The sequence below is a fragment of the Nomascus leucogenys genome, chromosome 21 (assembly GCF_006542625.1).
Source record: "Nomascus leucogenys isolate Asia chromosome 21, Asia_NLE_v1, whole genome shotgun sequence".
NCBI classification, from domain to species: Eukaryota; Metazoa; Chordata; class Mammalia; order Primates; family Hylobatidae; genus Nomascus; species Nomascus leucogenys.
This window is the reverse complement of record NC_044401.1, coordinates 50,770,039-50,796,449: the sequence shown is the minus strand read 5'-3', so window position 1 is coordinate 50,796,449 and position 26,411 is coordinate 50,770,039. Positions and strand designations below refer to the sequence as shown.

The window sequence follows — 26,411 nt, the reverse complement described above, 5'->3', positions numbered from 1 at the left end:
AATTTTTGCAGAATTTAATGTTGGCATGGAGATTGGATTCGTCTGTCAATTTTTAGATCAATAACTATTTTTACCGTGCACGGTTTTAGTTGATGCCAGTTTTATTTTGTGTTGATTATTTCTACTAGTGATGTTCATGATGAATTGGATAAGAGACAAATGGTGCATGTTTCTTTCTTAGGAAACCAATGAGAAATAGAAAAATGTCGGTGAGTCAGAAAAAGGACAGAAGACAGACAACGAAGAGAAAGAGATCCAGAAAGAGACAGAGGCTGATAGAGAGGCAGAGACAGGAAGACACAGAGACAAAGCAGAGAGAGACACATGCAGTGATGGTTTGGCTCCTGGCCACTCAGTGGAGTCAAATGACAGTGTCCATCCCAGTGTGCCCCATTGCCCTGCTTCCTCTCCAATCAAAAGCTGGACATTCCCACTTCCAGGAAGTTGCCTTAACCTGGAAGGTCCTTTCATTCTGGACTCAGCTCAAGGTTGCTCATTCAATTGCTCAGGACAGCTTTATCAAAATAAGATAAAAGGTCACCCAGATGGTGTCCCAGCAGACATGGCCTCTGGGAAGATACTGACTAACGGACAACACCCCAGGCCCAAGTAAAACCAACTCATCCCTTGGCCTAAGCCAAGTTGCTCACATGCACCCTAGCTGCGTGTGAGGCTGGGGGTCCCACTTGTGAAGTATCTAGCAGGGCACTGGCACACAGTGGATGCTTAAATAGTGTCCCTCTGCCCTGATGTCATCATGGTCCCCACCTCAATGGGCTGGCTAAGGATGGTGCACACCCTCTCAGCTCTGGCTTCACTTGCAACAGAACAGTGGCCTCATCCTCACCCAGGGCCTGTGGGGTGAAGAGGATGGGAGCTTAAAGTCTCCCTGGCTCAGCCTTCAGGCTGGTGAGGGGTCCTCCTTTGCAGGACAGACCTAGACTCTGACATTGAGCAGAGGCAGACTCTCGTTGCCCTTCTCTTCCTGCCGTCTCCACCTTGTGGAGCTCCATGTTAAGAAAGCCTCTGAGGCTGAGCCTTTGGGAAGAACTGTGGTGATCGATGAGCACTGTCATCGACGAGGGCCAGGGGAGCTTGTCTTGTGTTTCCTGCATCTTTAGTGGCTGCGCTGCAAAGACCAAGAGCACAGAGACCTGGGTCTGAGCCTTAGCTGCACCACCACCAGCTAGTGACTGTGGGGAAGTCTTGTCACCTCTCTGAGCCTCACTTCTTCATCTGGGAAATAGGGATAATATCATGATTTATCTCATAGGATTGTCATGAGGACTTAGGGAAGTGGTGCATATGTGGGTGCTAATAAGAATTTATGAAGGGGCTGGGCACCATGGCTCACGTCTGTAATCCTAGCATGTTGGGAGGCCGAGGCGGAAGGATCACTTGAGGTCAGGAGCTCAAGACCAGCCTGGCCAACATGGTGAAATCCCGTCTCTACTAAAAATACAAAAATTAGCCAGGTGTGGTGGCAGGCACCTGTAATCCCAGCTACTCGGGAAGCTGAAACAGGAGAATCACTTGAGCCTGGGAGGCAAAGGTTGCAGTGAGCTGAGATCGTGCCACTGCATTCCAGCCTGGGCAACAGAGCAAGGCTCCATCTCAGGAAAAAGAAAGAATTTATGAAGGAATGGGTTTTTTCTCCCTTATTTGTCAGGTGAATCAGCAGCGAGGTAGAAGAGCTGTGGTCTGAGCTGGATTATTTTCACATGTGGTGACCCAGGCCCGCTGTTTTTTTTTTCCTCTCTCTCTGGCCCTCAATTTCCTCTCCAATAAAGTGGACCTAACAGTTTCTTATAAAAAGCTAAACACACACTTAGCATGCAACCCAGCAATCCCACTCCTAGGTATTTAGCCAAGAGAAAGGAAACACATATTCACATGACACTTGCATATCAATGTTTAGGGTGGCTTTATCCACAGCACCCCAAACTAGAACCCACACAAATGCCCACCAACAAGTGGATGGATGAACGCTCTGAGGTACATCCACTCCCTGGAAGAACAAGGCACTGACACGCGCAACTACATAGGTGGGTCTCAAAACAGGCTGAGCCAAAGAGGCCGGAGACAAAAGATATCCACGCTGTGATTCGGTTTATATGAAACTCTTAAAGACAAATTGAATACATACCAACAGGAAAATCAGCAGCGGCCTAGGTCTGGTGGGAATGTTCTAATTATACCTTGATTGGGTTGGTGGCTACACAAAAATGTATACACTTGTCAAAACGTACTAAACTGTACACTAAAAATGAGTGTGTTTTATTGTATATAAATTAGACTTCAACAAAGTTATTTTTTAAAAATGTCCCTGAGACAACCTTCCTGCAAACTTTCCAGGGCTCGTGTGTGATCGGATGGGAGGACAGGCATGTAGGAACTTTGTCAGGCGGGAAAGCCCTTCACAGGTAGGAGGCATTGTGGTAACTTCTATGGTTGGTACTGAAAACAGCAACCACAGCCCAACAACGCCAGTTCTACTGACAGTCTCCCACCAAGGTGAGAACGCCACAGCCCTGGAGTCAGGCCCACCCAGGCTGGCATTCAGTCTCCCGCCTTCACAACCCGCTCTGCCACCTGCCTGGGGAAAAGTGGCCTTCCTCCCCAAGCCTCTGTTTCTGGAATATTCCTCTCAGCTTGGCTCTGGGCTGAACACAAAATGTGCCATCAACCCTTATCAAATGTTGATTTCTCCAGTATCCCATTGACCGTGAGACCAGGGCCGAGAGAAGCAGCCTCCCTGGGGCTCACAGCACTGCAGCAGCAGAAGCAGCCAGAACCCCACATCCTTCCATGCCATTCCTGGGCTGGCCTTTGGGCTGTACTCGGTGCCATACGGGGTGGGGTGATGGGGTGAGGCTGTCCATCACACGGGTAACAGGTTCCCTCTGTGGCTTTCGTGGCAGTGTATGGCAGCCTCTCCTTTCAGCACAGAGGCTGATGGCTAAGTCACTGCATGCCAGGGCGCTCAGAGAACTACTGTGTCCAACACAGGACTTCATGTTGGTCCCTGTGGGGCAGGGGCTGGGTCTGGTCACCTCCATACCCCAGCACCCACAGCAGGTGCTAAGCCAACATTCATTTACAAGTGGCCCATGGAGACCACATTGTGCCAAGTCCTGGTGGCCCCAGAAGGTGCTCCTCCCTCTCCCTCTGCTAAGGCCCCATGGCCCCTCCTGCCCTTCCCTGAGTGGTTTCTCCCAGGCTCAGGTGGGAAGGGGACCACACATCTTTAAATTGCCTCATGGTGTTGGATAAGCACCTTTGCTTCCCTGTAATGGTTCGTTTATGCGTCAACTTGGCCAGGCTGGGCTGGACGCGATGGTGCACACCTGTAATCTCAGCACTTTAGGAAGCCGAGGTGGGAGCATAATTTGAACTCAGGAGTTCCAGACCAGCCTGGGCAACATAGTGAGACCCTGTCTCTACACAAAACAAAAAAAATTAGCCGGTGTGGTGGCCCATGCCTGAGGTTCCAACTTGAGAGACTGAGGCAGGAGGATCACTTGAGCCCGGGAGTTTGAGGCTGCAGTGAGCTGAGATCGCACCACTGTACTTCATGCACTCCAGCCTGGGCCACAGAATGAGACCCTGTCTCAAAAGCAAAAAAACAAACAAACAAAAAACCCAAAACCCCACAACTTGGCTAGGCTTTAGTGTCCAGTTGTTTGGTCAAACATAGTCTGGATGTGGCTGTGAAGGTATTTTTTAGATGTGATTACATTTGAATCAACAGACTTTTGAGTAAAGCACTTTACCCTCCACAATGTGGGTGGGCCTGATGCAATCAGTAGTGAAATTAAGAGCAAAGATTGAGATTCTCTAAAGAAGAAGGAATTGTCTTCAAGGCTACAACATAGAGACCCTGCTTGAGCCTGCCTGGGCTGCCCTGCAGATTACTGACTGCCAGCTCCACAACCGCGTGAGCCAATTCCTTTAAATCAACCTCTCTCTCTCTGTCTCTCTGGATAGACATGATAGATGGATGGATAGATAGATGATAGATGGATGGGCAGATGGGTGGATGGGTGGACAGATAGATGTTCGGATGGGTGGATGGATCTATTGGTTCTCTTTCTGTGGAGAACTCTGACTAATACACTCTTGGAGCCCCACCCTCCTCATCCAAATGAACTGAGGCTCCCACAGTGGACATCAGCTGTTTCTACCCATCCAGCATTCAGACCTCCTTTTGGTAACAGCACCCTGATTTTGCTCTGGGGAGACCACCTCCCCCACTCCCTGTCCATGTGATTTCCTGGCTTATGGATGAGTTGGGTGAGAGCAGCAGGAGAGACTGACTGCAGAGGGGGTCTCCCTCCCCCAACCCTGTCCATGTGGTTCACAGGGCTGACACTGCTTCCAAGATGGGCATAAGCCAGGTTTATCCAATCAGAGCAGTCCTTTCTCCAGACCACAGTGACTGGCTGAGGAACAAGCACATGACCCCACACTGTCCAATGGGAGACAGCCCCAGGACTTTTGCTGGAGCCACCTGCATGTTCTTTGTCCACTGGAAGGTAGAATGATATAAGTCTGGAGAGCCTGCCCGAAGCAAAGCCAACAGCTCAGAGAAAGAGAGAAGTGAAGGATGGGAAGACCAAGCTCTAATGTTGTCCCTTGAGACCCTGGATGCAGCCCTTCCTGACGCCAATATGCACATTGAAGTTCTCTTTCTCACTTGGGCAAGTTGGGGTTGGGTTTCTACCACTTATAACCTAACACTGCCTGCCTGTTACTGCCTTCTTGGAAAGGCGTGAGAAGGAACAGGCGGTCGTGGCTCAGCTGATAGAGTTTAGCCTGGCCTCTGTTTTGGATGCTGGTGTTTGCAAGCTTGGAAGCAGAGCTGAGGAGTAGGGCAACAGAGGAAAGACTGTGAGAGAGGGGAGAAGTAGTGGGAAAAGGAATCCAGCAGCAGGGCTGCCAGGGAGACAGGCTAGGGGAGACGAGAGAGATACCAGTCAGGGAGCGTGACATGTTGCTCCTTGTATCTCAGGGACTCCTCGGGAAAGCCACAGTCATACTCCCACTGCAGGGTATAAGAGTCTCACAGCTCCACTTGCACGCAAATGTGCAAATTCTTGGTATTGTCAAAGTTTCTAATGTCAGCCCTCCTGGCAGGTATCCCACTGTGGTTTTAATTTCCATTTTCCTCACGTGAGAAGCTGTTAAGCACCTTTTCATGCATTTACTGGCCGCTTGGATCACTGCTCAAGTCACTAGCCCAATTTTCTATTGAGTTGTCTGTCTTCCTCTATAGGTGTTAAATACAGCTGCAAGGTAGGCACAGGGTGAGACCGGAGGCCACCCACAAGATTTAGGCACATCTGGATGGCTCTAAAGGGGGTCTTTGCACAAATCACCAAGTCTTTGTAGCTTGGATGTTTTAGGAATCTTTGACCCTCACTCCTAGATTACAGGAAAGATTAAAGCAGGAGGTCTGGAAAAGAGAGGAAGGGAGGGTCAACAGATACCTGATTCGTGTCCAGAGCCACTTCACCTCATTGTGCTGCAGCCACCCTTGTCTTCCCTGAACACGCCAAGCTTGTTTGCGCCTCAGGACCTTTTGTATTTGTGCATGCAGTTCCTTGCAGGGCTGGCTCCTTCTCATCATTCAGGAAGTCTTCCCCGAGCATCTCAGCTGAGAGGGAGTCTCCCTCCCTCTCTATCCCCTGATTCTGCTTCATTTATTTTCACTCCATGACCTAATTAGCATGCACATCTATTTGTTGACATGTGCTTGGCTGGCTTGCCCATTAGAATTTAAGATCCATCAGGGCAAGGTCCTAGTCTCTGTCGTGTTCAGCACTGGGTCCTGAGGGCCTAAGGCAGTGCCTGGCACATAGTAGCTGCTCAGTAAACATCTGTTGAGTGAATGTGTGAACAAGCCTTAACAACCATGTTAGGTAGACACTGACTATGTATTCATCTCCCAGATGAAGACACTGACACTCAGAGCAAGTGGCTGAGCAGGAGTGGAACCCAGGTCTTTCTCACTCCATAGGTTGTCTTTGCTCCCCTACCCCTCTCCAGCTTTCTTTCGGCTCTGGGGGTGGCAGTTCCATGAATTCTTGCCCTGTCTTATGACTGGATTTCCTGGCTCGTGGATGAGTTGGGTAAGAGCAGCAGGAGAGACTGACTGTAGTGGGGGGGATTTTGGGGGCTGGGAGCCCTGTGATGAGGCCAGTGCATGAACCGGATGTAGGGCAAGTTTACAAACCTAGGCCCACCTCAGTGGTCAAACCATCACGAGAGATGTCTGGAGAGATGTCCTGAAAGCCTCCTAGTCCAACCCCCAGCCAGAACAGGAGCCCTTTTGACAGCAAGCTTGATGGGGGCCCACCACCTCCCAGGGAAGTCCAGTCCAGTCTTGCCCAGCTCCAAGGGGAGCAAAAGCTACTGTGGCCTTCCTTCACCAGAGCTCAGCTGGCAGGCCGAGAGGCTGGGAGGCCAGGAGGCTGGGAGGCTGGGAGGCCGGGAGGGAAAGCCCAGCGCCTCCTAACTGGGAATTCTGAGCACTGCTGGATGTGTGGCAAGAAATTAGGTTAAAGGAAGAATAATCAGCTCATTAACCCCCTTGCCAGACTCCACATGCTCACAGAGGCCTGCTTCTAAGCTATGCTGCTGACTGTCGCTGCCTGCCGGGATCTGGGTGGAGTGGTACAAGTGAGATATTTTATTTATGTGTCGTGCATATTTATTAGAAAGAGGTAAATAAATTAGCTGTCTGCCATCTGCAACCACCAGTGTACGCCAAGTTCCTTCCCTCCGCCTCCATCTTGGGAGGGGCCACACCAGCAAAGCCCAAAACTTGTGAAAAGGAGGGGCTCCTTTCTAGTCAGATTTCCTCCATAGTTTGAGCAGCCCTAGAATTAGAATTTTTCCAAGAGGAAATGGATGCCCGTTGCTATCCTAGGCCACTTGCCAAAATCTGATCTTCCCAGCAACCCTGAAAGGTGGGCATATTGCCATCTGAATTTTATAGACAAAGACACTGTGGCTCAGAGAGGTTAGGTCACTTGCCCAGGGTCACACAGTAGGTGAGGGGAGTAGCTCAGCTCAAGTCACAGAGGCCCAGGAACTTCTGTGACAAGCCGGAGAGAAAGGCTGGACCAGGAGGTGACTACGTTCTTGCTCTGACACTAGTTGCTGTGGGGTCCAGGCCGGTCCCGTAACTCTCTTGGCCCTTCTCTATTGAAAGGGAAAATAAAACACAACAGAACAGACTCCACGTTGGGCTGTGTGGAGAATCAAGTCACCATTCATCCAAGTCCTGAGTGTCCTTCGAGCCCACTGTGGAAGCTCCTGACTCTGTGAAGGGGCCACACGACCCCACTGCTGCCCCAGGCTTGCTGCGTGACTCTATGCATATCAGTGGACTTCTTGGAGCCTCAGTTTCCTCCTCTGTAACATGGAAAAACAACTTGTGGGGAAGGGGTGCTGGCAACAAGGAAGAGGATTTCACTGTGTGGAAATCCTTGTAAAACACGTGTCCAGTGGGAGGTGGGCGGTAGGCTGGGACCGCGGACTATGGGCAGAGGAGGGGCTCCAGAATGCCCAGTGGTGCTGCAGGGCCCAGAGAGGGGCCATGACTTGCCCAGGCTTGCACAGCAAATAGAGCTGTCGGGAGCCCTAGAACACCTGCCTCTCAGACTGCAGAGAAGGATCCCAGAGCACTGAGCCCAGATCTGAATCTTTTATGAAGCACCCATACATCTCCCCTGGAATCACTCCTGCCTGCAGCCCATAGACCCTGCCTCACTGCCTCGCTGCCTCTGCCTCCCTACAGGGTCTTTTCATTAAATTAAGTGCAGAATTCAATGCAATTGCTGTTGATTTTCCCCAAGGGGCCACCTGCCACCTCTTTCCAGGATGCCTGCAGGGCCAGGACTGAGGCAAGGCACTCACACACCCCCAAACAAATCTTATGGAGTTGTTTTTTGTTGTGGTTTTTTGAGATGGAGTCTCGCTCTGTTGCAGAGGCTGGAGTGCAGTGGCACGATCTCAGCTCACTGCAACCTCCGCCTCCCGGGTTCAAACGATTCTCCTGTCTGTCTCCCGAGTAGCCGGGACTACAGGCACCCACCACCATGCCCAGCTAATTTTTGTATTTTTAGTAGAGATGGGGTTTCACCATATTGACCAGGCTGATCTTGAACTCCTGACCTCGTGATGCGCCTGTCTGGGCCTCCCAAAGTGCTGGGATTACAGGCGTGAGCCACCATGCCTGGCCATATTATGGAGATTTCAGCATAAAATATTATTTTTAAAGGTGTTTGATTTAATACATTTGAACCTGATGTTATTGAGCCCCCATGGGGCCCACACAGCCTCCCTGTAGCTCTGGGAGGTAGAATTGGCCCATTTCACACGTAAAGGACAGTTCAGAGCAGACACAGGCCCATTAGGCCCCCACTTCTGGGACCGAGGCAGCTGGAGGGGAAAGGGACCGCAGCTGTGCAGAGCCACCTTGTCCTAGGGTGACTGTCAGAGGAAACAGGCGTGAGCTGCAAGGAGGAGGCAGGCTAGGCTTAAAGAGACAAGAGAGCAGCTCCAGTGAACTCTGCACAGCGAGCAAACCTCAGCCCCGCAGCTTCCTTCAGGAGGAATATACACAGCTAGCTCAACCAAGCACCCACCGCATACCAGGCACTGACCGTCACACTGGCTCATTTAACTCTCGCCACCTCTCCAGCAGAAAGGTACCATTTTTATTCCATTTTACAGGTGAGGAAATGAAGGGTCCCTTCAGCCTAAAGATGACAGAGTCAGAGGGGACAGCAGGTACAAGGTCTCAGGAATGAGAAATCAGGTCCCACGTCAGCGCCCCAGCTTAAAGCACAGCAAAGGTTTCCCACGATGCTCAGAAGAAACCCAAATTCCTTCCATCGGCCTGGCACCCCTGCTGAGCTCTCTGCCCTTACCCCATTTCACCCTCTGGCTTTCTCACAGCATGGCAACCACACTGGCCTCCGTTCTTCAAACACACCAGGCGCACTTTTGCCCCAGGGCCTTTGCTCCTGTGGTTCCCTCTACCTGGACCACTTTTCTTCCAGGTCTTCCCCTGGTTGGGCCCCACACAAATGTCACCTCCTCTAGAAGGCCCTCCCTGACTACCCCATCAACCTCTATCATTCATCCTCTTGCCCTGTCCTCCAAACAGCACTTCTTCCCCCAGTGAATTCTTACTTATTTGTCCCGTTTCTGGTCCATCTTCTCTGCTCCACAAGGACAAAGACTCAGTCTTATTCACTACTGTACCCCAGCACTTAGTGACTGGCATGTGTGAGTTAAACAGTCGTAGAATGAATGAAAGAAGAAAGAAGGAATCCGCCTGCTGGGCTGGGTGCCAGGGCCAGGAGGCAGGCAGGAGAGGCAGCAAATGCCTGGGTTCGGGCAATGGTGACAACAGTCCTGTCCTCCCCCTGGAGGCCGGTTCCCTGAATCAAAGGTGCTGGGGTTAGGGGCACTTCCCAGAGGAAGTGGGGAGGCCTCATGGAATGTGGAGAGGGATAAATGGCCTAGAATATGAGGAATAGCCATACTCCAGGAGATAATGTGGCCCTTAAAAATGACAAGGGTAAGAAATAACATCTGTGGGGGGAAAGCCTACATGAATTGCATTATAGACTGATGGCCACCCCAGGAAAGGTGAGTCTTACTGCAGCCTTATTAAAAAAGTCCAGTGCTGGGACAAACTTGATGTCCAACCATGGGGGAGCAGGTAAATAAACCATGCCTGGAATGACCACTCCATGACACATTCTGCAACTCAAGGGCTTTTAATAATCCAGGGAAATATTGATCCTATAAAGCCAGGTGAAGATAAAACAAAACATAAAATAATGTGTGTGGTATGACAGCAACAAAAATAAATGATAGATGAAAGACTGAAAGGAAATATACCAGAGTGGCCCTGGGGAGGGGGCAGATGGAGGATGATTTTCATTTTCTTCTTTGTCTTTATTTTCAAAATAGTCTATATTTAACAACAATTACATGCTTAATCTGAGAAAAAGTCATTTCACTTAAGAGGATTTATTTTCTTAAAGATAGCCAGAAGCCAGAGAAATGTGTCCATATCAGTTCTGTATGGAGAAGGAGGTTCACTGCATGGCAATGTCTCTGTTTACTGATGTTGCTGTGCTTAAGTATTAAAACTAGTTTAAATGTGCAACAAACATCTTATGTGGTTTTATAAAATTAGAAATGCAGAAAAAAGGAGGAACCATGAAACTGGCCAACAGGAGGGCCAAGAGTCCAATCCTAGCTCAGGTACTAAGTTAGGCAAAACTCTTCTCTTTTAGGCTGAGGCGGGTGGATCACCTGAGGTCAGGAGTTCAAGACCAGCCTGGCCAACATAGTGACATAGTGAAACCCCGTCTCTACTAAAAATACAAAAATTAGCCAGGCATGGTGGCGGGCTCCTGTAGTCCCAGCTACTAGGGAGGCTGAGGCAGGAGAATCGCTTGAACCTGGCAGGCGGACGTTGCAGTGAGCTGAGATCATGCCACTGCATTCCAGCCTGGGTGACAGAGTAAGATGCCATCCCCAAAACAAAACAAAACAAAACAAAACAAACAAACAAAAAAAACCCTTCTATTTTCTGGGCCTCAATCTTCTCATCTGCAAAATGAGGTTAACCGTCCCTGCCTCCCATTGTTTGGTAGGATTGTGGCCTGTACAGAAAGGGTTGTGCCTGTGCCCAGCACACGGTAGTAAATGCTGGGTGCACTTTGCCCTCCAAGACCCCAGCTCAGGGTCCTTCCAACTGCTATACTCCCAACAGGTAGGCAGGGCTCCTCCTCAAACCTTTTCAATCTTGCACTCTGTCTGTAAAAAATGTGCATTCCTCTGCAGTGACATATACATATTATTCATAAAGTAACCATGTATTACTATATTTGCACATCATGCACATTATACAACATACCCAAAAAGAGAAACAAATTAAACTGTGATAGAAGATAAATGTAAATGGAAGCTCTTCATATTTGTTCCCAACCTCCTCCTCAGGAGACTGTCCTGGGCATGGCTCCCGCACCCCACCTGGGAGACCGCTAGCTCTGTCTGTGAGTTCCTGGAGGGCAGAGTTCACTGAGGTCTTAGTCACTGCTCTGTTCCCAAGAAACTGTTGGCACTCAGTCAAGAGTTGTTTAGTGAGTTCTGTGGTTCAGCCTGGTTTATATTAGAAGAAACGAATAGCAAAAAGCAAGTCACTCAAGCCAGAGTCTGACTCCTTGGCTGTGAGGAACCCTGGCCTCCCCTGGGACCCTGGGCCACCTTCTCTCCTTCTCTGGACACTGTCTCCCTATCTATTACCCAGGAGAGCCAAGCCGAGTGGTCTCTGAGAATAGGTCCTTTCTGCTGTCCTCAGACATAAGCCGCAAGCCCCTCCCCACTCGTACTCAAGGTGGGTGGCCTCTCCTGGGACCCAGGTGGCCACTGATGTGCATCCTTCTGGGGTCCAGCTTCACTGTAAAATACAGCTGCACCCACCCGCCTGCCCTTCAGGACTCCCGCTGGCCCAGAGCCAGCTGCCCACAAACCCCTGGATATAAATCTTGAGGCTCAGTTCCGTCAGCACAGAAGGCAAGCAGTAAATTTAAGGCTCCAGGGTCTCTGGCAGGAAAGCCTCCTGGGAGAATTCATTTTTCACCCTAGATTAATTACCATCCCTGGATGAGAGAGGGGAAGCATTTGCTCATTTGGCTGAAAAGTGGTTGTTTGAAGGGCCCCCCACACCTCCCACACAGGGGATTCTCCAGCAAGCTTCTAGCTGGCTCCCAGCTTCCAGGACTATCCATCCAGGGACCTCCAAGACAGGGGCCTCATGGCAGGCCCCTCACATCCAGCCCCCCAAAATCTGCCTTCATCCCTCTCCTCCAGGCTGTGGTCTCCACCCCACTGAGTGAGGCCTGGGGCTGAACAGAAAGCGCCTCCTCACTCGGGACCTTGAACAAGCAAAACCATCTCAAGTCTATCCTTTTTGCAAACTCACACAAATCCTAAGTGGGAGCATAAACTGGAACAGCCTTCTTGGGGAGCCGTGCAGCACTGGGTGCTGGACACGTCCTATTTCTTTAGCTGGAGGACGAGTGCACTGGGGACGTCTTTATGTTGCTCTTTAAAAAATACAAATGTACCCATCACTCTTCGTTGTGTACAAGATACCTCACGATAAAACAGCAAAGTGTTGAAGTGCATGATAGTACACAACTATTTGTGTAAAAAGGGGGAAAGATATGTATTCACAGTTGCTTCTATAGGCATAGAAGAAATTTCTACAAGCATAGTCTAGAAATGGATGATGGTGGTTGCCTACCATGGGAGAGGTGGGGACTAGGCAGATGGAAGACAGGGGTTGGAGAAAGGTTCTTCAAGGATGTTTTTCGAGGTTTTTTTTACCTGAACAATGTGACTGAGTTCTCAGGCCAATTGCCTATAGATAGTTGGTTTATTCCTTTTTAAAATTTTATTAACACTGCAACAAACATCCTTATTCATGTTGTCTAGTGCATCTGTAATAAATTTTTCTCTAGAATAGATACTTGGAGAAGGAATGGCCAGGTCAAAAAGTGTCAGCACTTGCCATATCGACCGGTTAACTGTCAAACTAACCTCCACAATAGCACTACCCACTTATTGTAGATGTCAGCCTCTACCTCCCCCACAATCCCACCAACACTACAGACTACACTTTTTTTTTTTTTTTTTTTTGAGACAAGGTCTCGCTCTGTTGCCCAGGCTGGAGTGTAGTGGTATGACCATGGCTCACTGCAGCCTCGACCCCCCATCTCGACCTCCCTGCTCAAGCAATCCTCCCATCTCAGCCTCCCGAGTGACTACAGGCATGAACCACCCCACCTGGCTACTTTTTGTATTTTTTGTAGAGATGAGGTCGCACTGTGTTACCCAGGCTGGTCTCAAACTCCTACGTTCAAGTGATCCTCCTGCCTCACCTCCCAAAGTGGTGGGATTACAGGGGTGAGCCACCACACCCAGCTAAACACCACGAATTTTAAAATTTCCCATTAAAATTGATACTGCACGTGGCTTTTAGGAGTGTTTTCCTAATGCTAACAGAACGATCCCTGAGAAGGTGAGGCTGGCCTTCTTTCAGCCCTTTCTGGCCGCCTGTGTTTCCTCTTCTAATCTCTGCCTGCTCAGGCCTGTTCCCAGGCTCCTGGTCGCTGACTTTTCTTATTGATTTGCAGATCTTTGTGTACTCAGAATATCACACTTTATCTGGGATGTAGGTTGTAAATACCACCCCTCCTCAACTGTGTCTTGTCTTTGAAACTTCTGAATGATTTCTTTTGTTATACAAAACGTTTTACTTTGTATTTTCCAATGTTTCAATCCTTTTCTTCATCACATCTGCATTTGGACTTTTACTCTCATCTCATCAGGCTGATACCCCACCTTGCAGGGTTATTACAAGGAGTAGAGACAGAATGAATGAGGCTCCCAGAAATGCTGAGCAAATGCTCCTAACATAACAAGGACGGTCATTTCAGGGGTAGCCCTGCCTCCACTTGCTTCTCTCCCTCTAGTAGCCAGCAGGAGCTTTCTGAAGATGTCACTCTTGCTTGAAAACCTTTCAACCGCCTAACGAGGATGAAGCTCAAATTCATCTAGCAAGTGAGTTCAAAGTTTCAAACACAAAGGCCTCTACCAGCTGAGCAGGTGATTAAGTGTATAAAGGGGCTGGGTGGAGAGTACGACAATGTGCCCTCGGGGGGAAAGCAAAAATGCAAACCCAGGGTTGCCCGATCTTCCAAAGAAAGTAGTAAATCTATATTTTTGTATTTGAACGTCCTCCCCCATTGAAAACTTACTGGTAACTGATTTTTTAAGCCATTATTAGAGTCAAACAAGACCCACCTGTGAGCCAGATGTGGCTATCTCTGCCCTCAACAATCTGGCCCCAACCCACCTCTGCGGAGTCTCCCTCCACATGTGCGCCTCACACAGCTGACAGGCCAGTCACACCACTCAGATGTGGGCACAGCACACTTCTCCCCACTCTGTGCTTTTGCACATGCTGATCCCTCTGCCTTAAATGCCCTTCCCTGCTCTTTCCTTCTGGCCAACTCTCACTTGCTCTTGAAAACCCAGATCAAATGTCAACTCCAATTCCCCAGCCCCAGACAGAATTCCACGCTCCTTCCCTGAGTGCCCCATCACTCCTGTGGTATTAATACTCCCTGTATGATCTTGAGCACTATACTTCCAGGAGAAGCTGCCTGGGGACACAGAAAGAGCCTTGGCTTGGCAGAAAGACATTCCTGGGCTGAAATCCCCGCTCTGCCGCTTCCCAGCAGCGCATCTTTGGGCAAGTGACTTAACCTCTCTGTGCTTCGGGTTCTCAGTTGTGAGATGGAAATAATCAGACCTATGCTCAGTCAGGCTTCTGGGAAGATAAATGAAATGATAATAAAAGAAGTATGTAGAATGCAATAGGGGCTTAATAATGGTTTATTCAATGAAAGAACAAATGGAATAAAGAATGAATATTTCCTCACAGTTCTATAGACTCAGCACATGGAAAAGTTAGCTAACTTTCTGGAAGGGAGCCTGGGTTTTAGCCAAACCATGCCTCTTGCCTTCTTTTCCAACCTCCTGATTTCAGAGAAAGCTGTGGGCCTTCTATCTCCCAGTGCCATGCACCCTGAGGAGCCTCCGGGAGTACAGCCATTCAAGGGCAAGGACTACACAGGAGTGAGTCCCAGCAGGTAAACTGGGGCAGACCAGATGTCAAGAAAAGTTGAGAGGAGATGTGAGCACCTGGTGCCCAGGAGTCATAAAGAGGAAGGGAAGAAGCAGCAGCCTCTCAGGCCTCTGTATCCACATCTGTCTGCTCTGCTCTGTGAGATCTGGGACCTTGTCTATCTACTTCAGCTCTGTATTCTGATGTCTGGCACATAGTAGGTACCCAAAAAAGTCTGCTGATTGAATGGATGACTTTAAGTAATATGAATAAGGCTGCTCAGTAAAATGTAAATGGCCATGCAAATGCATCCAGCAGCTCCACATAGAGGGGCATCTCCACCCCCTCCACACTCGGGCCTGTCCTAGCTGCTCCCAGGCTGGGTCCCTGAGCTCAGCTCAGAGTTGGGGTGGCGGAACTTTCAGAGAAAGGATGACAGATAGGACCAGGCAGAATTAGGTGCCTGAGAGGCTGATGATCCATGGGGCCTTCCAGGGCTCAGAGGCTCCACAGCTCCCACCCTGGGAGGTGCCATCCAAGTTTAAAGAGCCCCAAGGCCGAGTCTCCTGCCAGCAGACCTGCATGGACAGGCTCTGTGTCTCCAGCTGGTAAAGGAGAGGGGGAAAGAAAGAGAGTGAGAGGCCATCAGGCCCTGGGAAGCCTCTTCGAACAGTCGACCCCACACACTCTACTGAAGAAACTGGGCTCAGAGAGGAGAGAACTTGCCCAAGGTCGCCTACCAGGACATGAACCCATGTTTAGCTGTCCTCACGGTTTAGGCTCTTTTCATTAAATCCAGCTGGCCAGATATTAGGAGCCCCGATTCCCAGCACCGGTGGGAGTGTTCGACGTCAGATGTGAAGCTCTGGGTTTCCAGGCACCCAACAAGCCACGCTTCCCCTGAGTCCTTGTGGTGGCCTAGCACAAAGAATAGGCTGCTACCTCCATTTCCCCATCTGCAGTCTAGTGTCTTGCTTGACCCTGTTCTTTGGAATTCTGGCCCCAAAACCCCATGATCCTGGTTCTTGGCCAGGATCCTCCTCCCAGAGCAAAAACATGGAGCCACAATGCTGCTGCTGTCTGATTAACATCCTCTTCCCAGACTGAGGACTTGGAGTCACAATGCTACCACCATCTGATTCGTGCCCTTCTCCCAGAACAAAGACATGGAGCCACAATGCTGCCGCCATCTAATTTGAGTATTACCTGCTCCACTGGTCGCACCCCTGCCTGGTACACTCATAGGCCAGGACAAGCCTGGTGTCACCACATACATGTGGACACTGCTGGGAACTAATGTCATCCCCAACCCAGCCCAGCCTGGCCTGGATTTCCCCAGCCACTGGGGTCTCAGCCCAGCACAGCTCAGGTGCCAAGTTCCTGACACTCTTGTCTGCCTCTCAGTCTAACCTGTGGAGCACAGTATTTGTCTCTGCTTTTGGCTTACATCTTGAGAGAATATTATTTGTATTATGGAGAAAAAAAAAATTCCTGAGATAAATACTTGCTCCAAAAGCCACTCCGACTTTCCTCTGACTCAGTGTCTTGTCTGGTTTCTCAGACACAGGCCTAGTGGCCTGCCCACTGGGCCATGAACATGACTGATCCTCATGGCTCCTGCTTCCGGCAACTCAAGAATCAAACGAGGACAACTTACGACCATTTGCTGTGTGCATCACCAAGCCTTGTTCAGTCCTGGCCAGTGGACAGAAGGCATCACACAAACCAATGACACAGTCACCATGTGGGTCCAGCGCTCCTATAGTTCTCCCAAGATGACCTTGAATATGGGTTTTGTGTGACAAACCAGCAACGATGCCACCCCATCATGGCTCACAAGGCGCAGGCTCGCCTCCCTTCTCACAGCTCAGGTGCGCTACAGGTTGACAACAACCCCCATGCTCTGGAGGCTAAAGGCATCGAGGTTCCTCAATAGGGATGCTGCTGGCATTTGGGGTGGAGAGTTCTTTGGGTAGGACTGTCCCGGATATGCCAGAGACACAGCATCTCTGGTACCCTCCCACTAAAGGCTAGCAGCCCTGCTGTGATTGTGACAACACAAAGACACCCCCACCCAGGCCCAAATAGTTGAGAGCTACACTCTAGCCCAAACTTTCAAACCACACCCCCAGTGAAAGCTCATCCAGGCTTTATTTGCATGACCCTGATGGTGGGGGGCTCACCCCCCTCAAAGCCCCCAGCCCATCCCTAGCCAACTTGACCAGCAGAAAGCCTTTCACTGCAGTTGCTGCCTCCCTGTGACTCCTCTCCCGGCGAGGCGCAGCCCTGCCTTTTGAGGGCCTAGACCTGCCTGTTCTCTGTGCCTGGGATGGCCCTAAAGAGACCTGGTCTCCCCAGCCCTCAAGTACTGCTCTGAGCCCTCCCAGGACAGGTGCTCTGTCTCTCTGCCTCTGACTCTGGTCTGTCCCTACCCCTCTCCCAGGGTAGCAGGTATAGCAAACAAGGGTCTCTTTCACAGTCTTGCTAAACACTGGCCCAGTCTGTGCTGGGAGCTAAGGGTCCCTGGCCCTCTCTCAGCCCTGCCCTGGGCTCTGGGGATGTGGATCAGACGCCCCAGGAGAAAGAGTAGACTCGGGGCAGGTGTGTAGGGAAGCAGTGACCTGCTGCCACACCGAGGGCAGAGGCTGGGAGCAGGCGTGACTCCTAGTGGCAGCCTTCCTTCCCTGGGGAAAGAGGCGCTCCCTCACCTTGGCTGAGGCCTGTCTGGAGAGTCCCAGACTGAGACTCAGTCTCTTGGGATCAACATCAATACAAGGGTGAATCCTGGGGTGGGAGAGGAGCTCCACCTTGGGCCAGGGCAGGGCCACTCTAGGACCAGGACAAGCACATCCAAAGGACCCTGCAGGAGCCACATGGAAAACCTGGCCCTCATTCACTTCCCAGTGGTTAAAAGCACAGCCTCTAACCTGGGTTCAAATCCCAGCTCTGCCCCTTAGCTGCTGTGTGCCCTCAGGCAAGTCACTCAACCTTTCTGCCTCAGTTTCCTCATCTGAAAAGTGAGATTAAGTATAGTACCTACCTTATAGGGTTGTTATGAAAATTAAAATAGTTAATATACAAAGCGCTTAGCCTGCATGGAGTAAACCATTAATAATGGTTAGCTGTTATTATTATTATTAAACAGAATCTCACCCTGTCACCCAGGCCGAAGCACAGTGGCACAATCATAGTTCACTGCAGCCTGGAACTCCTGGGCTCAAGTGATGTTCCCACCTCAGCCTCCTGAGTAGCTGGGACTACAGGTGTGCGCCACTACACCCAGCTAATTTTTGTGCTTTTGTAGAAATGGTGTCTACGTTGCCCAGGCTGGTCTAGAACTCCTGGCCTCAGGTTGTCCTCCTGCCTCAGCCTCCCAAAGCTCTGGGATTACAGGTGTGTGCCCAGCGCCTGGCTGTTATTATAGTCATTATTTTTTACCTCACACACTCTCATCAGTGCAGCCCCCTGCTCCAGTACACTCTTCAGCCCCTCCCCCACACCCATTTCAGGGACTTCCACAGGTACGAGCCATCTGCACTTTCAAACCACTTTCTCTTCCATTCTTAAAAATTAGGTGCACACAGCATCCCCTTGGGACAGAGCTATTTTCTGATTTTTCTGAGTAGGAAACTGAGGCCCCGAAAGGTCAGACAGTCACCACGGGAATCACTCACAGAGTTGGAAAGGACCACAGACTCATGCTCCTGGTTCAGGCACTGTCTGAGACACCCACCCAGACTTGGTGTGGCCCTATGGGTGCTACAGCCACAGAGCAAGTTGTGTGGGGATGCACACAAGCAGGGAGGGGCTGCCTGGCTCCGCAGGTTGCCCCTTGCAGACCAGCAGCTCCGGCTAAGCCATTTTCCCTGAGCTTCAGCATCCTCGTGGCGGGGCCATGGTGAGGGCCGGATGTGAACAGGGGCAGCCCAGGGCCTGGCTTGCAAAGGTTGTTTCCTCCCCCTTCTCTTCTTTATTTCATTCACCACTCACCTAGTGAGCACCTACTGCATGCTGGCTTCTAAGCTGGGCACTTCAGACTCAAGGAGGAATGGGGCGGGGTCCCTGCCCCCATGAGGCTCTATATCCAATGATGGAGCTACAAGCACATGCCTTTGTTCCAACAAAGTGAGAGGGGCTAATTCTGTCATGTTAGCAGGGACAACAGGAAGCTGCAACCACAGGCCTGGCCTTGGGGTCAGAACTGGAGGAAACCACCACTTATAGTGTGAAGAAGAGGGTGGGAGAGGAACTCCAGGCAGGGGCAGCTGCCTGAGAAAGGCTCTGAGGTAGGAAGCAGCAAGCCCTCTGGCAGGTAAGGAGGGAAGAAAGGTTACTGCAGCCAATCACAGGGCTTTGAGTACCAGAGGCATCAAAGCAGGGACTCCTGGGCTAAATCCAGTGCAAAAGGGAGTGCGTTTGAAACCCCTTAGAGTTTTTTGTTTAGATTGGTGGTTAACATTTTAAAATTGAGAGAGACAGTATGTTAAACTCTAGATTTTTAGCTTCTCTAGAAAAATCAGAAACCCTGGTGGTTGAACCAGGAACCCATAAAGCCCACATTCTCTGGTTCAACACTGTCCCCAGGCCCATCTCACTCCCTCACTCCACAAATACCTGTTGAGCAGCTACTGTGTACCATGCAATATACTAGTCACCAGGAATACAGTGGAGAGCAAAATAGACACAAGCACAGTCCTCACAGCACTTACTAGAGGGAGAGAAAGGTGATACATGAGCACTTAACATAAAACACAGCAGTGCAAAGGGCCGGCAGGAATAGGAAACTCATAGGACCAAAGGACTGTTATATTATGTGGGATGGTTAGGGAAGGCTTCTCTGAGGAGGGGACAGTTGTATAGATTTTTTTTTTTTTTGAGACAGGATCTTGCTCCATCCCCAAGGCTGGAGTGCAGTGGCACAATCATGACTCACTGCAGCCTCAACCTCCCAGGCCCAAGTAATCTTCTTCCCTCAGCCTCCTGAGCAGCTGGGACTACAGGCACACGCCACCATACTCAGCTGATTTTTTAATTTTTTTTGTGGAAATGAGGTCTTGCCACGTGGCCCAGGCTGGTCTCAAACTCCTGAGCTCCAGCAGTTCTACCTGCCTTGGCCTCCCAAGTGCTAGGATTATAGGAGCAGCCACTGTGCCCAGCCAGTTGCATAGATCTAAATGAAGTGAGTTAGTGTACCAGTGGAAGATCAATCCAGCAAAGGGAACAGCAAGTGCAAAGGCCCTGGGGTCCCCTTCAGTCATCTTTTCGGTGAAGGCATTAAAGCGTGAGACCTTACTTTAAGTAATGGAGCATAATAAGCAATGTGTAAACAGGTGAAAACCACCTTCCAATATGGGTTTCAGATAAAACATCTCTGATCAGTGGTGGAAGAGACATGAGAAATAGGGAACTGCGTGGAAGGCATACGATAATTTTTTCCAACGGGGAAAAAAAATTCCCATTAGGATGGCAGGGAAGAGGCAGAGAAAGCTCATACATGGCATGCCAAAACCTGAGCCAAGGACAGAGAAGCTAAGAATGCGAGGGGGAATCCTCGTTTCCTTCCTCACCAACCGCATCATCCGCCAACCCCTGCAAAGTGGAGGCAGGGCAAGGGGAAGAGAGACCGAGAATGCTAAATCTTCTGCAGTCCCGAGGCTTTTTTTGTGTGTTTTGGTTTTTTTTTAAAAAAAATTATTTTCCAAGCCTACCCAGGCTGCTGCCTTAGAAAGCCAACTGCAAAGAAATCACTTTGATGGGTTTTGTGTTTCCCCGCCACCTTTCTAAGCCAAATTAGAGTGTAGATTCCTTGTCCTTTTACCCACAAAGTAAAAGAAAAAGAGATGATTTTAAAGGAGAGGGTAAGAAAAACAAGTCTACAATCTATATCACTGTTCGCAGCTGGGGTGGGGGTTGGGGGGGCAATTCTGCATGCTGACATCATGATCCATGGCATGGGAAATGACTTCCACCATTCAAAGCGTTATTTGCATTTTTTGGAGGTACAAGGAGACATTTAAAATCAGCTCCGGTGTTGACACTGCAGTTATTAAACCCAAACAAAAGATTCCTTCCAAAGTCTAACTGGTTCTCTGTAAATTTATCTGGGCTCCCACTACCTGATTTAAGGCAATGAGCAGATGTTTCACAGCAGGAAGTGCATTAGCTCCAGATGCCGCTTTATTCAGGAAGTGTGTATGCACCCACGCACTGGCAACCACACACAAACACAAACACATACACACAAACACACACAGGACCTGGGGCAATGAACATTCATGGCTCCCCTTCCAGCATTTGGCATGACCGCATGGACCATTTGTAACCTCTGCCTGCGGTTCTGACAGGGAAATGAGCAGCAGGAGTGAGGAGCCAATCGAAAGCCGCCCTATCGTCTTCCCGTTGTCTCCTAGGTAACCGGCATAGGGACACATCAGCTAGCTGGGTACCACAGGGGGACACACACACACACACACGCGCGCACACACAACCATGCTCCCTTAACAGTCCATAACTGCAGAAACGCCGGATGTGCCTATCAGCACCCTGGACAGATCCCCTCCCCCCAATACTTCAAAGCCTTTGGTTAACTACCTTGACAGCCTTATCTCCCACAGCTTTCTCACCTCCACCCCCTTACTCATGCTGTTTCTCTGCCTGGGATGCCACTCCCTACTACCATCTCTATCAGCCAAAACTTTGGTCATTTTTGGAGCTCCTCCTTAAGGGCTCCCATCACAATAAGATCCACACTCTTTTCTCTGGCAGTCAAGGCCCTACACTGATCTGACTTTTCAAGATCTGATTCCTCCAACCTTATCATTCTCTCCCTTCCTCAATTCTTCGTTCTCTTCCTCCAACAGGTCAAACTGTCCTCCCCATACAACCCCCTGAAGACCAGGGCTTTTCTTTATATTTGCTGTTCCCTCCGCCTGCATTGCTTTTCCTTCTGCTCTTGGTGTGGCTGGGCCTTCTCACTCTTTAGTGCCAGCTCAAAGTCACCTTCCAGGGATGCCTCCTTGACCATCCTAGGCCATCCTACTATAGAAGCCCCCTCCCCCGGGACTGTCTTCTACATCACCCTGTATTCCTGTGTTGTCTTCATATCATTGATGATTCTCTGAAACTCTCCATTCACATTTATTTGTTCACTTGTTCTTTGTCTCCCCCTCTAGAATGTAAACTCTGTTTCACAGGGTCTTTTTCTTGTTCACAGTTTTATCCCCCAACACCCAGAACAAGGCCCAGTAAATATTTGTTGCATGACTGAAAAGTTGTTTCCTTCTTGCTGCATCTGTTTCCCCCGTCTCTCTAATAAGAGGGTTGGATCTGATGACTTCTTTTTTTTTTTTTTTTTTTTTTTTTGAGATGGAGTCTCACTCTGTCGCCCAGGCTGGAGTGCAGTGGTGCAATCTCGGCTCACTGCAAGCTCCGCCTCCCAGGTTCACGCCATTCTCCTGCCTCAGCCTCCGGAGTAGCTGGGACTACAGGCGCCCACCACCACGCCCAGCTAATTTTTTGTATTTTTAGTAGAGACGGGGTATCACCGTGGTCTTGATCTCCTGACCTCGTGATCCGCCCACCTCGGCCTTCCAAAGTGCTGGGATTACAGGCGTGAGCCACCGTGCCCAGCCTCTGATGACTTCTATAACATTACTGGCTAACATTCCAAGGGTCTATTAGAGACAGAAAGGACCAGCATAAGGAGGGAAATTAATCAGGCCACACCACAGGAAGAATCTGCCGGTGGAAATCTGACCTTCTCAACTGGGTCGCAGTGCCTTCCTCCTCTGAGCAGTCTCCCCATAGGAATTTGCTGCCGCCCTCAACTCCACACTCCCCAAGCACTGGGCACCTTGAACTTTTGTTATCTGAGGGATTGGGGGCAACTTGAGGCTAAGGACTGGCTTTTATTTTTCTGATTGTGCACACAGACCAGCCAGAGCCTGGGGAGGGGGAATTGGAAAGGGGTCCTCTGGAAGCATTTGCTGCAATAAAAGAAAGAAAATGTCAAGGGGGAGGTTCATTGAAGCACAAGTCTCTCTCTCTCTGTGTGTGTGTGTGTATGTGTCAGCTCCAGCTGGTCTCTGCACAATCAGAAAAATAAAGGCCAGTCCTTAGCTTCAAGTTACCCCCAATCCCTCGGATAACAAAAGTTCAAGGTGCCCAGTGCTTGGGAAGTGTGGAGTCACACACAAACACAGTCACACACACGCAGACACACATACACACACAACTCAAAAACATCATAAAGCAAGAATCACAGCGTATCCCAATCCCAGCAGCTACATGTGTCTCTCTTCAAGGAAGATGACTGCTGTTTAAGATTCTAAATCCTGTGTGAGTGATTCTGACACATGTGCTATGTAAGTCTGTGGTGTGTCTTGTCCAATCTCACTGGGCAAGAGTAGGCCATGAATTCAAGTAGCCACATGTTAGACACAAACCTACCGGATCCCCCCAAACCCTAGCAGTGGAACATCTCGAGCTGGCCACTCATGACCAAGAAATCCACCCTGGGCCCTGAGTTCTCCTCTGACCAACGAGCCCAACAATGCATCAGATCATTTCTCCAAATCTGAAGTTAAATCAGATATAATAATCAAGAAAGGGAGAACAGAATTGGCATTTCTTAAGCACCTATTATGTGCTGGGTCCTGTGCTAGGATATATTAGCATTGACTCTTTCTGACCACCCCGCGAGGCTGCCCCTCCAACTTTACAGATGAAAGCAACTGAAGCTCAGAAAAATTAAGTAGCTTCCCCAAGGTCACATAGTTAGTAATCAGAGGGACTTAAGAAGGACATGAGTCTGGTCTTCAAGCCCACTCCTCTTTGTTGAGGCCTTAAATTATACAACCTGGTAGGCAGATGAGCTGGTCTTATTCAAAACATCCCTCCCGCTGGCTGGGGCCCCTCTCTGAGAGATACCAGGTGGATGGCCCTGTCCCTGCATCTATCCCTGTCACTCCTGGGCCTGGCTGACCTCTCCCCACAACCTCTTGTCAAGCAGGACTCACATCTCCAAACCTCTCATTTGAGACCCAGCCCACGGGGACTAATTTTCCTGTGGCCCAGAGAAAGCCAGAGATTTTGCCTTTTTAAAATAGTAATTTCCTGCCAGCGCGGGTGGATACACCAGCCACCCTCTGATTTAGTGCAAAGCTCAAGGATCAATCCCAACTCAGATTTTCCAAGGAAAATTCAAACGTGGGGCACCTCCTGGCATTGAGGAAGGCATTGGCCTTCTCTCAAGAGATGTGTTCAGTGTGGGCAAAGCCACTGTTGATGTCACAAGACTCTCATGCCTCATACATGTCACACACATGCCTTGTACACACCCACATGCATCTCAAACACGCCACCCACATGTCTCCATGCACTCTGCACACATCATCCACCTGCCTCACCCATCTCTCTCTCTCTCTCTCACACACACACACACACACACACGCACACACACACACGAGGCAGGGGGTGTCAGGAGCAAGAGAGCTACATAATCCCTCTCAGGACATTACAGCCCCCACTTCCAAGCCTGTTCTGGACTGTGTGCTTTGCCAGGGCGCCTCATTTCATCCTTCCTAGGGCCCCAACAGGACAGGTTGCCCCCCACCCCTTTAAAGAGGCAGAAAGTGAGCCTGAGAGAGGCTTGTCCAAGATCACAGGGCATGCTTAGACGAAAGTTAGTGGTGGGCACCTGGCTCTGCGAGATTTCCTTCTTAATTAGCCCTGCTCCTTGGGGGTGGCTCCGTTGAGTAGGGGCACTCCTCCAAGACACCGCCCCCCTCCTTATTGGCAGCCCTTCTCCCCTGCCTCCTCCCTCAATCGCAGGGAAGGAAACCTAGGCACCCTCTCTAGCCTAAAGGTGCTCCATCCGCACCAACTCAGGTCAGACGAGGAGTGGAGGGTCTGCTCCCTCACTGGGCACACCTATAGGCCCACCAGGGTCTGAGGCACCTGCTAAGGCTTAATGGCTGTCTAAGCAAGACCCTCCACGGGCTCTGCCTGCAACCCCTCACAACCCAGGACCTCAGTGGGGCCGAGATGACAGACCCTATTTGGCCCTGGGACAGGACAGGAGCGGCAGGGACCAGCTCTCTCCGTCTTCCTCCACCCTCCCCCAAGACCCACACAGGAGCTCTGGGCCTGGGTTGGAAATGGAAACTTTCCCACTAGACTGAGAGAGGCCCAACCTGGGGGGCAGACTGGAAGAAGGTGGGAGGCCTGGAAACTACCAAAAGCTTGCGGGCCACATAGATTTAGGTTCCCGGGCAGCTCTACCACCTGCTGGTTGTGTGACCTTGGGCAAGGGGCTTTACCTCTTTGAGGCTCAGTGTCCTTATCTGTAAAGTGAAAGAAAAATAGCGCCCTCCTAAGGGGTGATTGTGAAGGTCAAAGGCAGGGGCGATGTGCACAGTCTGCGGGGCCTCTAAGTCAGCCATTATGCCCCCCAAAGTGAGCAGGGGGTGGGCAGCCACCACTGTGACCTCACGCTGCCCCCGACTCTCAGTTCTGGAAATTCTTCATTAGCACCAAATCCAAACTTTTCCTCAGCAGTGGCAGGACCCAGGCGCGGGTCCTCCTTCCTCCTCCCGCCCCCTCGCGGTCAGACAACAGGTAAGCGGGGAGCAGCCCGGGCGGCCCCGCTCTGGGGTTGAGCCGCAGCGCTGCGGCAGGGGCAGGCCCGGGCAGGGGGCAGTGCGGCGGGTCAGCCCCCTCCCTGGCCTCCTCGCAACTTGGAGTAACCGCGGACTCCGGGGTCGGCGTGGGGGTGGCGCCGGGCGTTCAAAGGAAGTTGGGTGCGACGGACCGCAGCCTCGGGGGCCAAAGGACCCCCACCGTGAACGCGGCCACATCCCGACACCCGGCGGGCTGGCTGGAGGGAGCAGGTGAGGCACGTGGCCGCGTCGCCGAGCCAGGGCTCGTTCCAGGAACCGGACCCGCCGGCCGGGCCGGTGGGTGGCCCCTCTAGGGCTCAGACCCTTCGCTCCAGCCCCCGGCGGGCGCCCTGCCCCGGGTCCCACACTCGCGCGCCCACACTGCTGGATTTCCGGGACCAGGCTCCGCTCCACAGCTCGCGTCCTGCGGTGATCCTCCAGGCTCCCCACTTTGGGGCGCCCCCCTCGGGTGCCGGCGCCTGTCTTCGCCTCCCGCGGGGACCCTCCCCGGCGCCCCGGGCCAGCTCAGCTATAGGTCCGCCTTCCGCACCCCGCGCCGCGCCCGCGCTCACCGGCTGGGCAGCGGGCGCGACCTACCTTCGTCCGGCAGCCGCTGCAGGCAGAGCGCGAGATTCCTCCGCCAGCCCCGCATCCCCGCGGCCGCCCTGCGGCCCGGCCCGGCCTCGCCAGCCCGGCCCCGGCCCCGGCCCCGCCCCCGTCGGGCAGGGCGGCGCAGCGCAGCGCTGGGGAGGGCCGCGGGCCCAGGGCGCCGCGGGCATGGGCGGCCGCCGAGGGTGGGGGTGCCGGGGCGGCCGCCAGGCGCTCCGCTCCGGCTCCCCAGCCCGCGGCTGAGCAGCGACGCTCTTCGAGCGCGCGCTTTCCCGGGCGCGGGGGGCGGGGTGGCGGCGGGGGCGGGCGCTGGGAGGACGGCTGGAGGGGAGCCCGAAGGCGCCCCAGCGGTCTCACATCCTCGCTGACATCCAGCGGCCTCACACACCGTCCTCAGTCTCCCCCACCCCAGGGTT

The 26,411-nt window shown here is 51.4% G+C and overlaps 1 protein-coding gene across 1 annotated transcript in view; it reads right to left on the bottom strand.

Annotated features, from left to right (window-relative positions):
* Positions 1–26,057, bottom strand: part of GRIP2 (glutamate receptor interacting protein 2) — a 114,063-nt gene extending 88,006 nt beyond the window's left edge. The window contains exon 1 of the mRNA XM_030801676.1: positions 25,984–26,057. Within this exon, the coding sequence (XP_030657536.1) occupies positions 25,984–26,038 (55 nt within the window). The 5' untranslated portion in view covers positions 26,039–26,057. The remainder of the gene's footprint in view (positions 1–25,983) is intronic.
* Between the last annotated feature and the right edge of the window lie 354 nt (positions 26,058–26,411).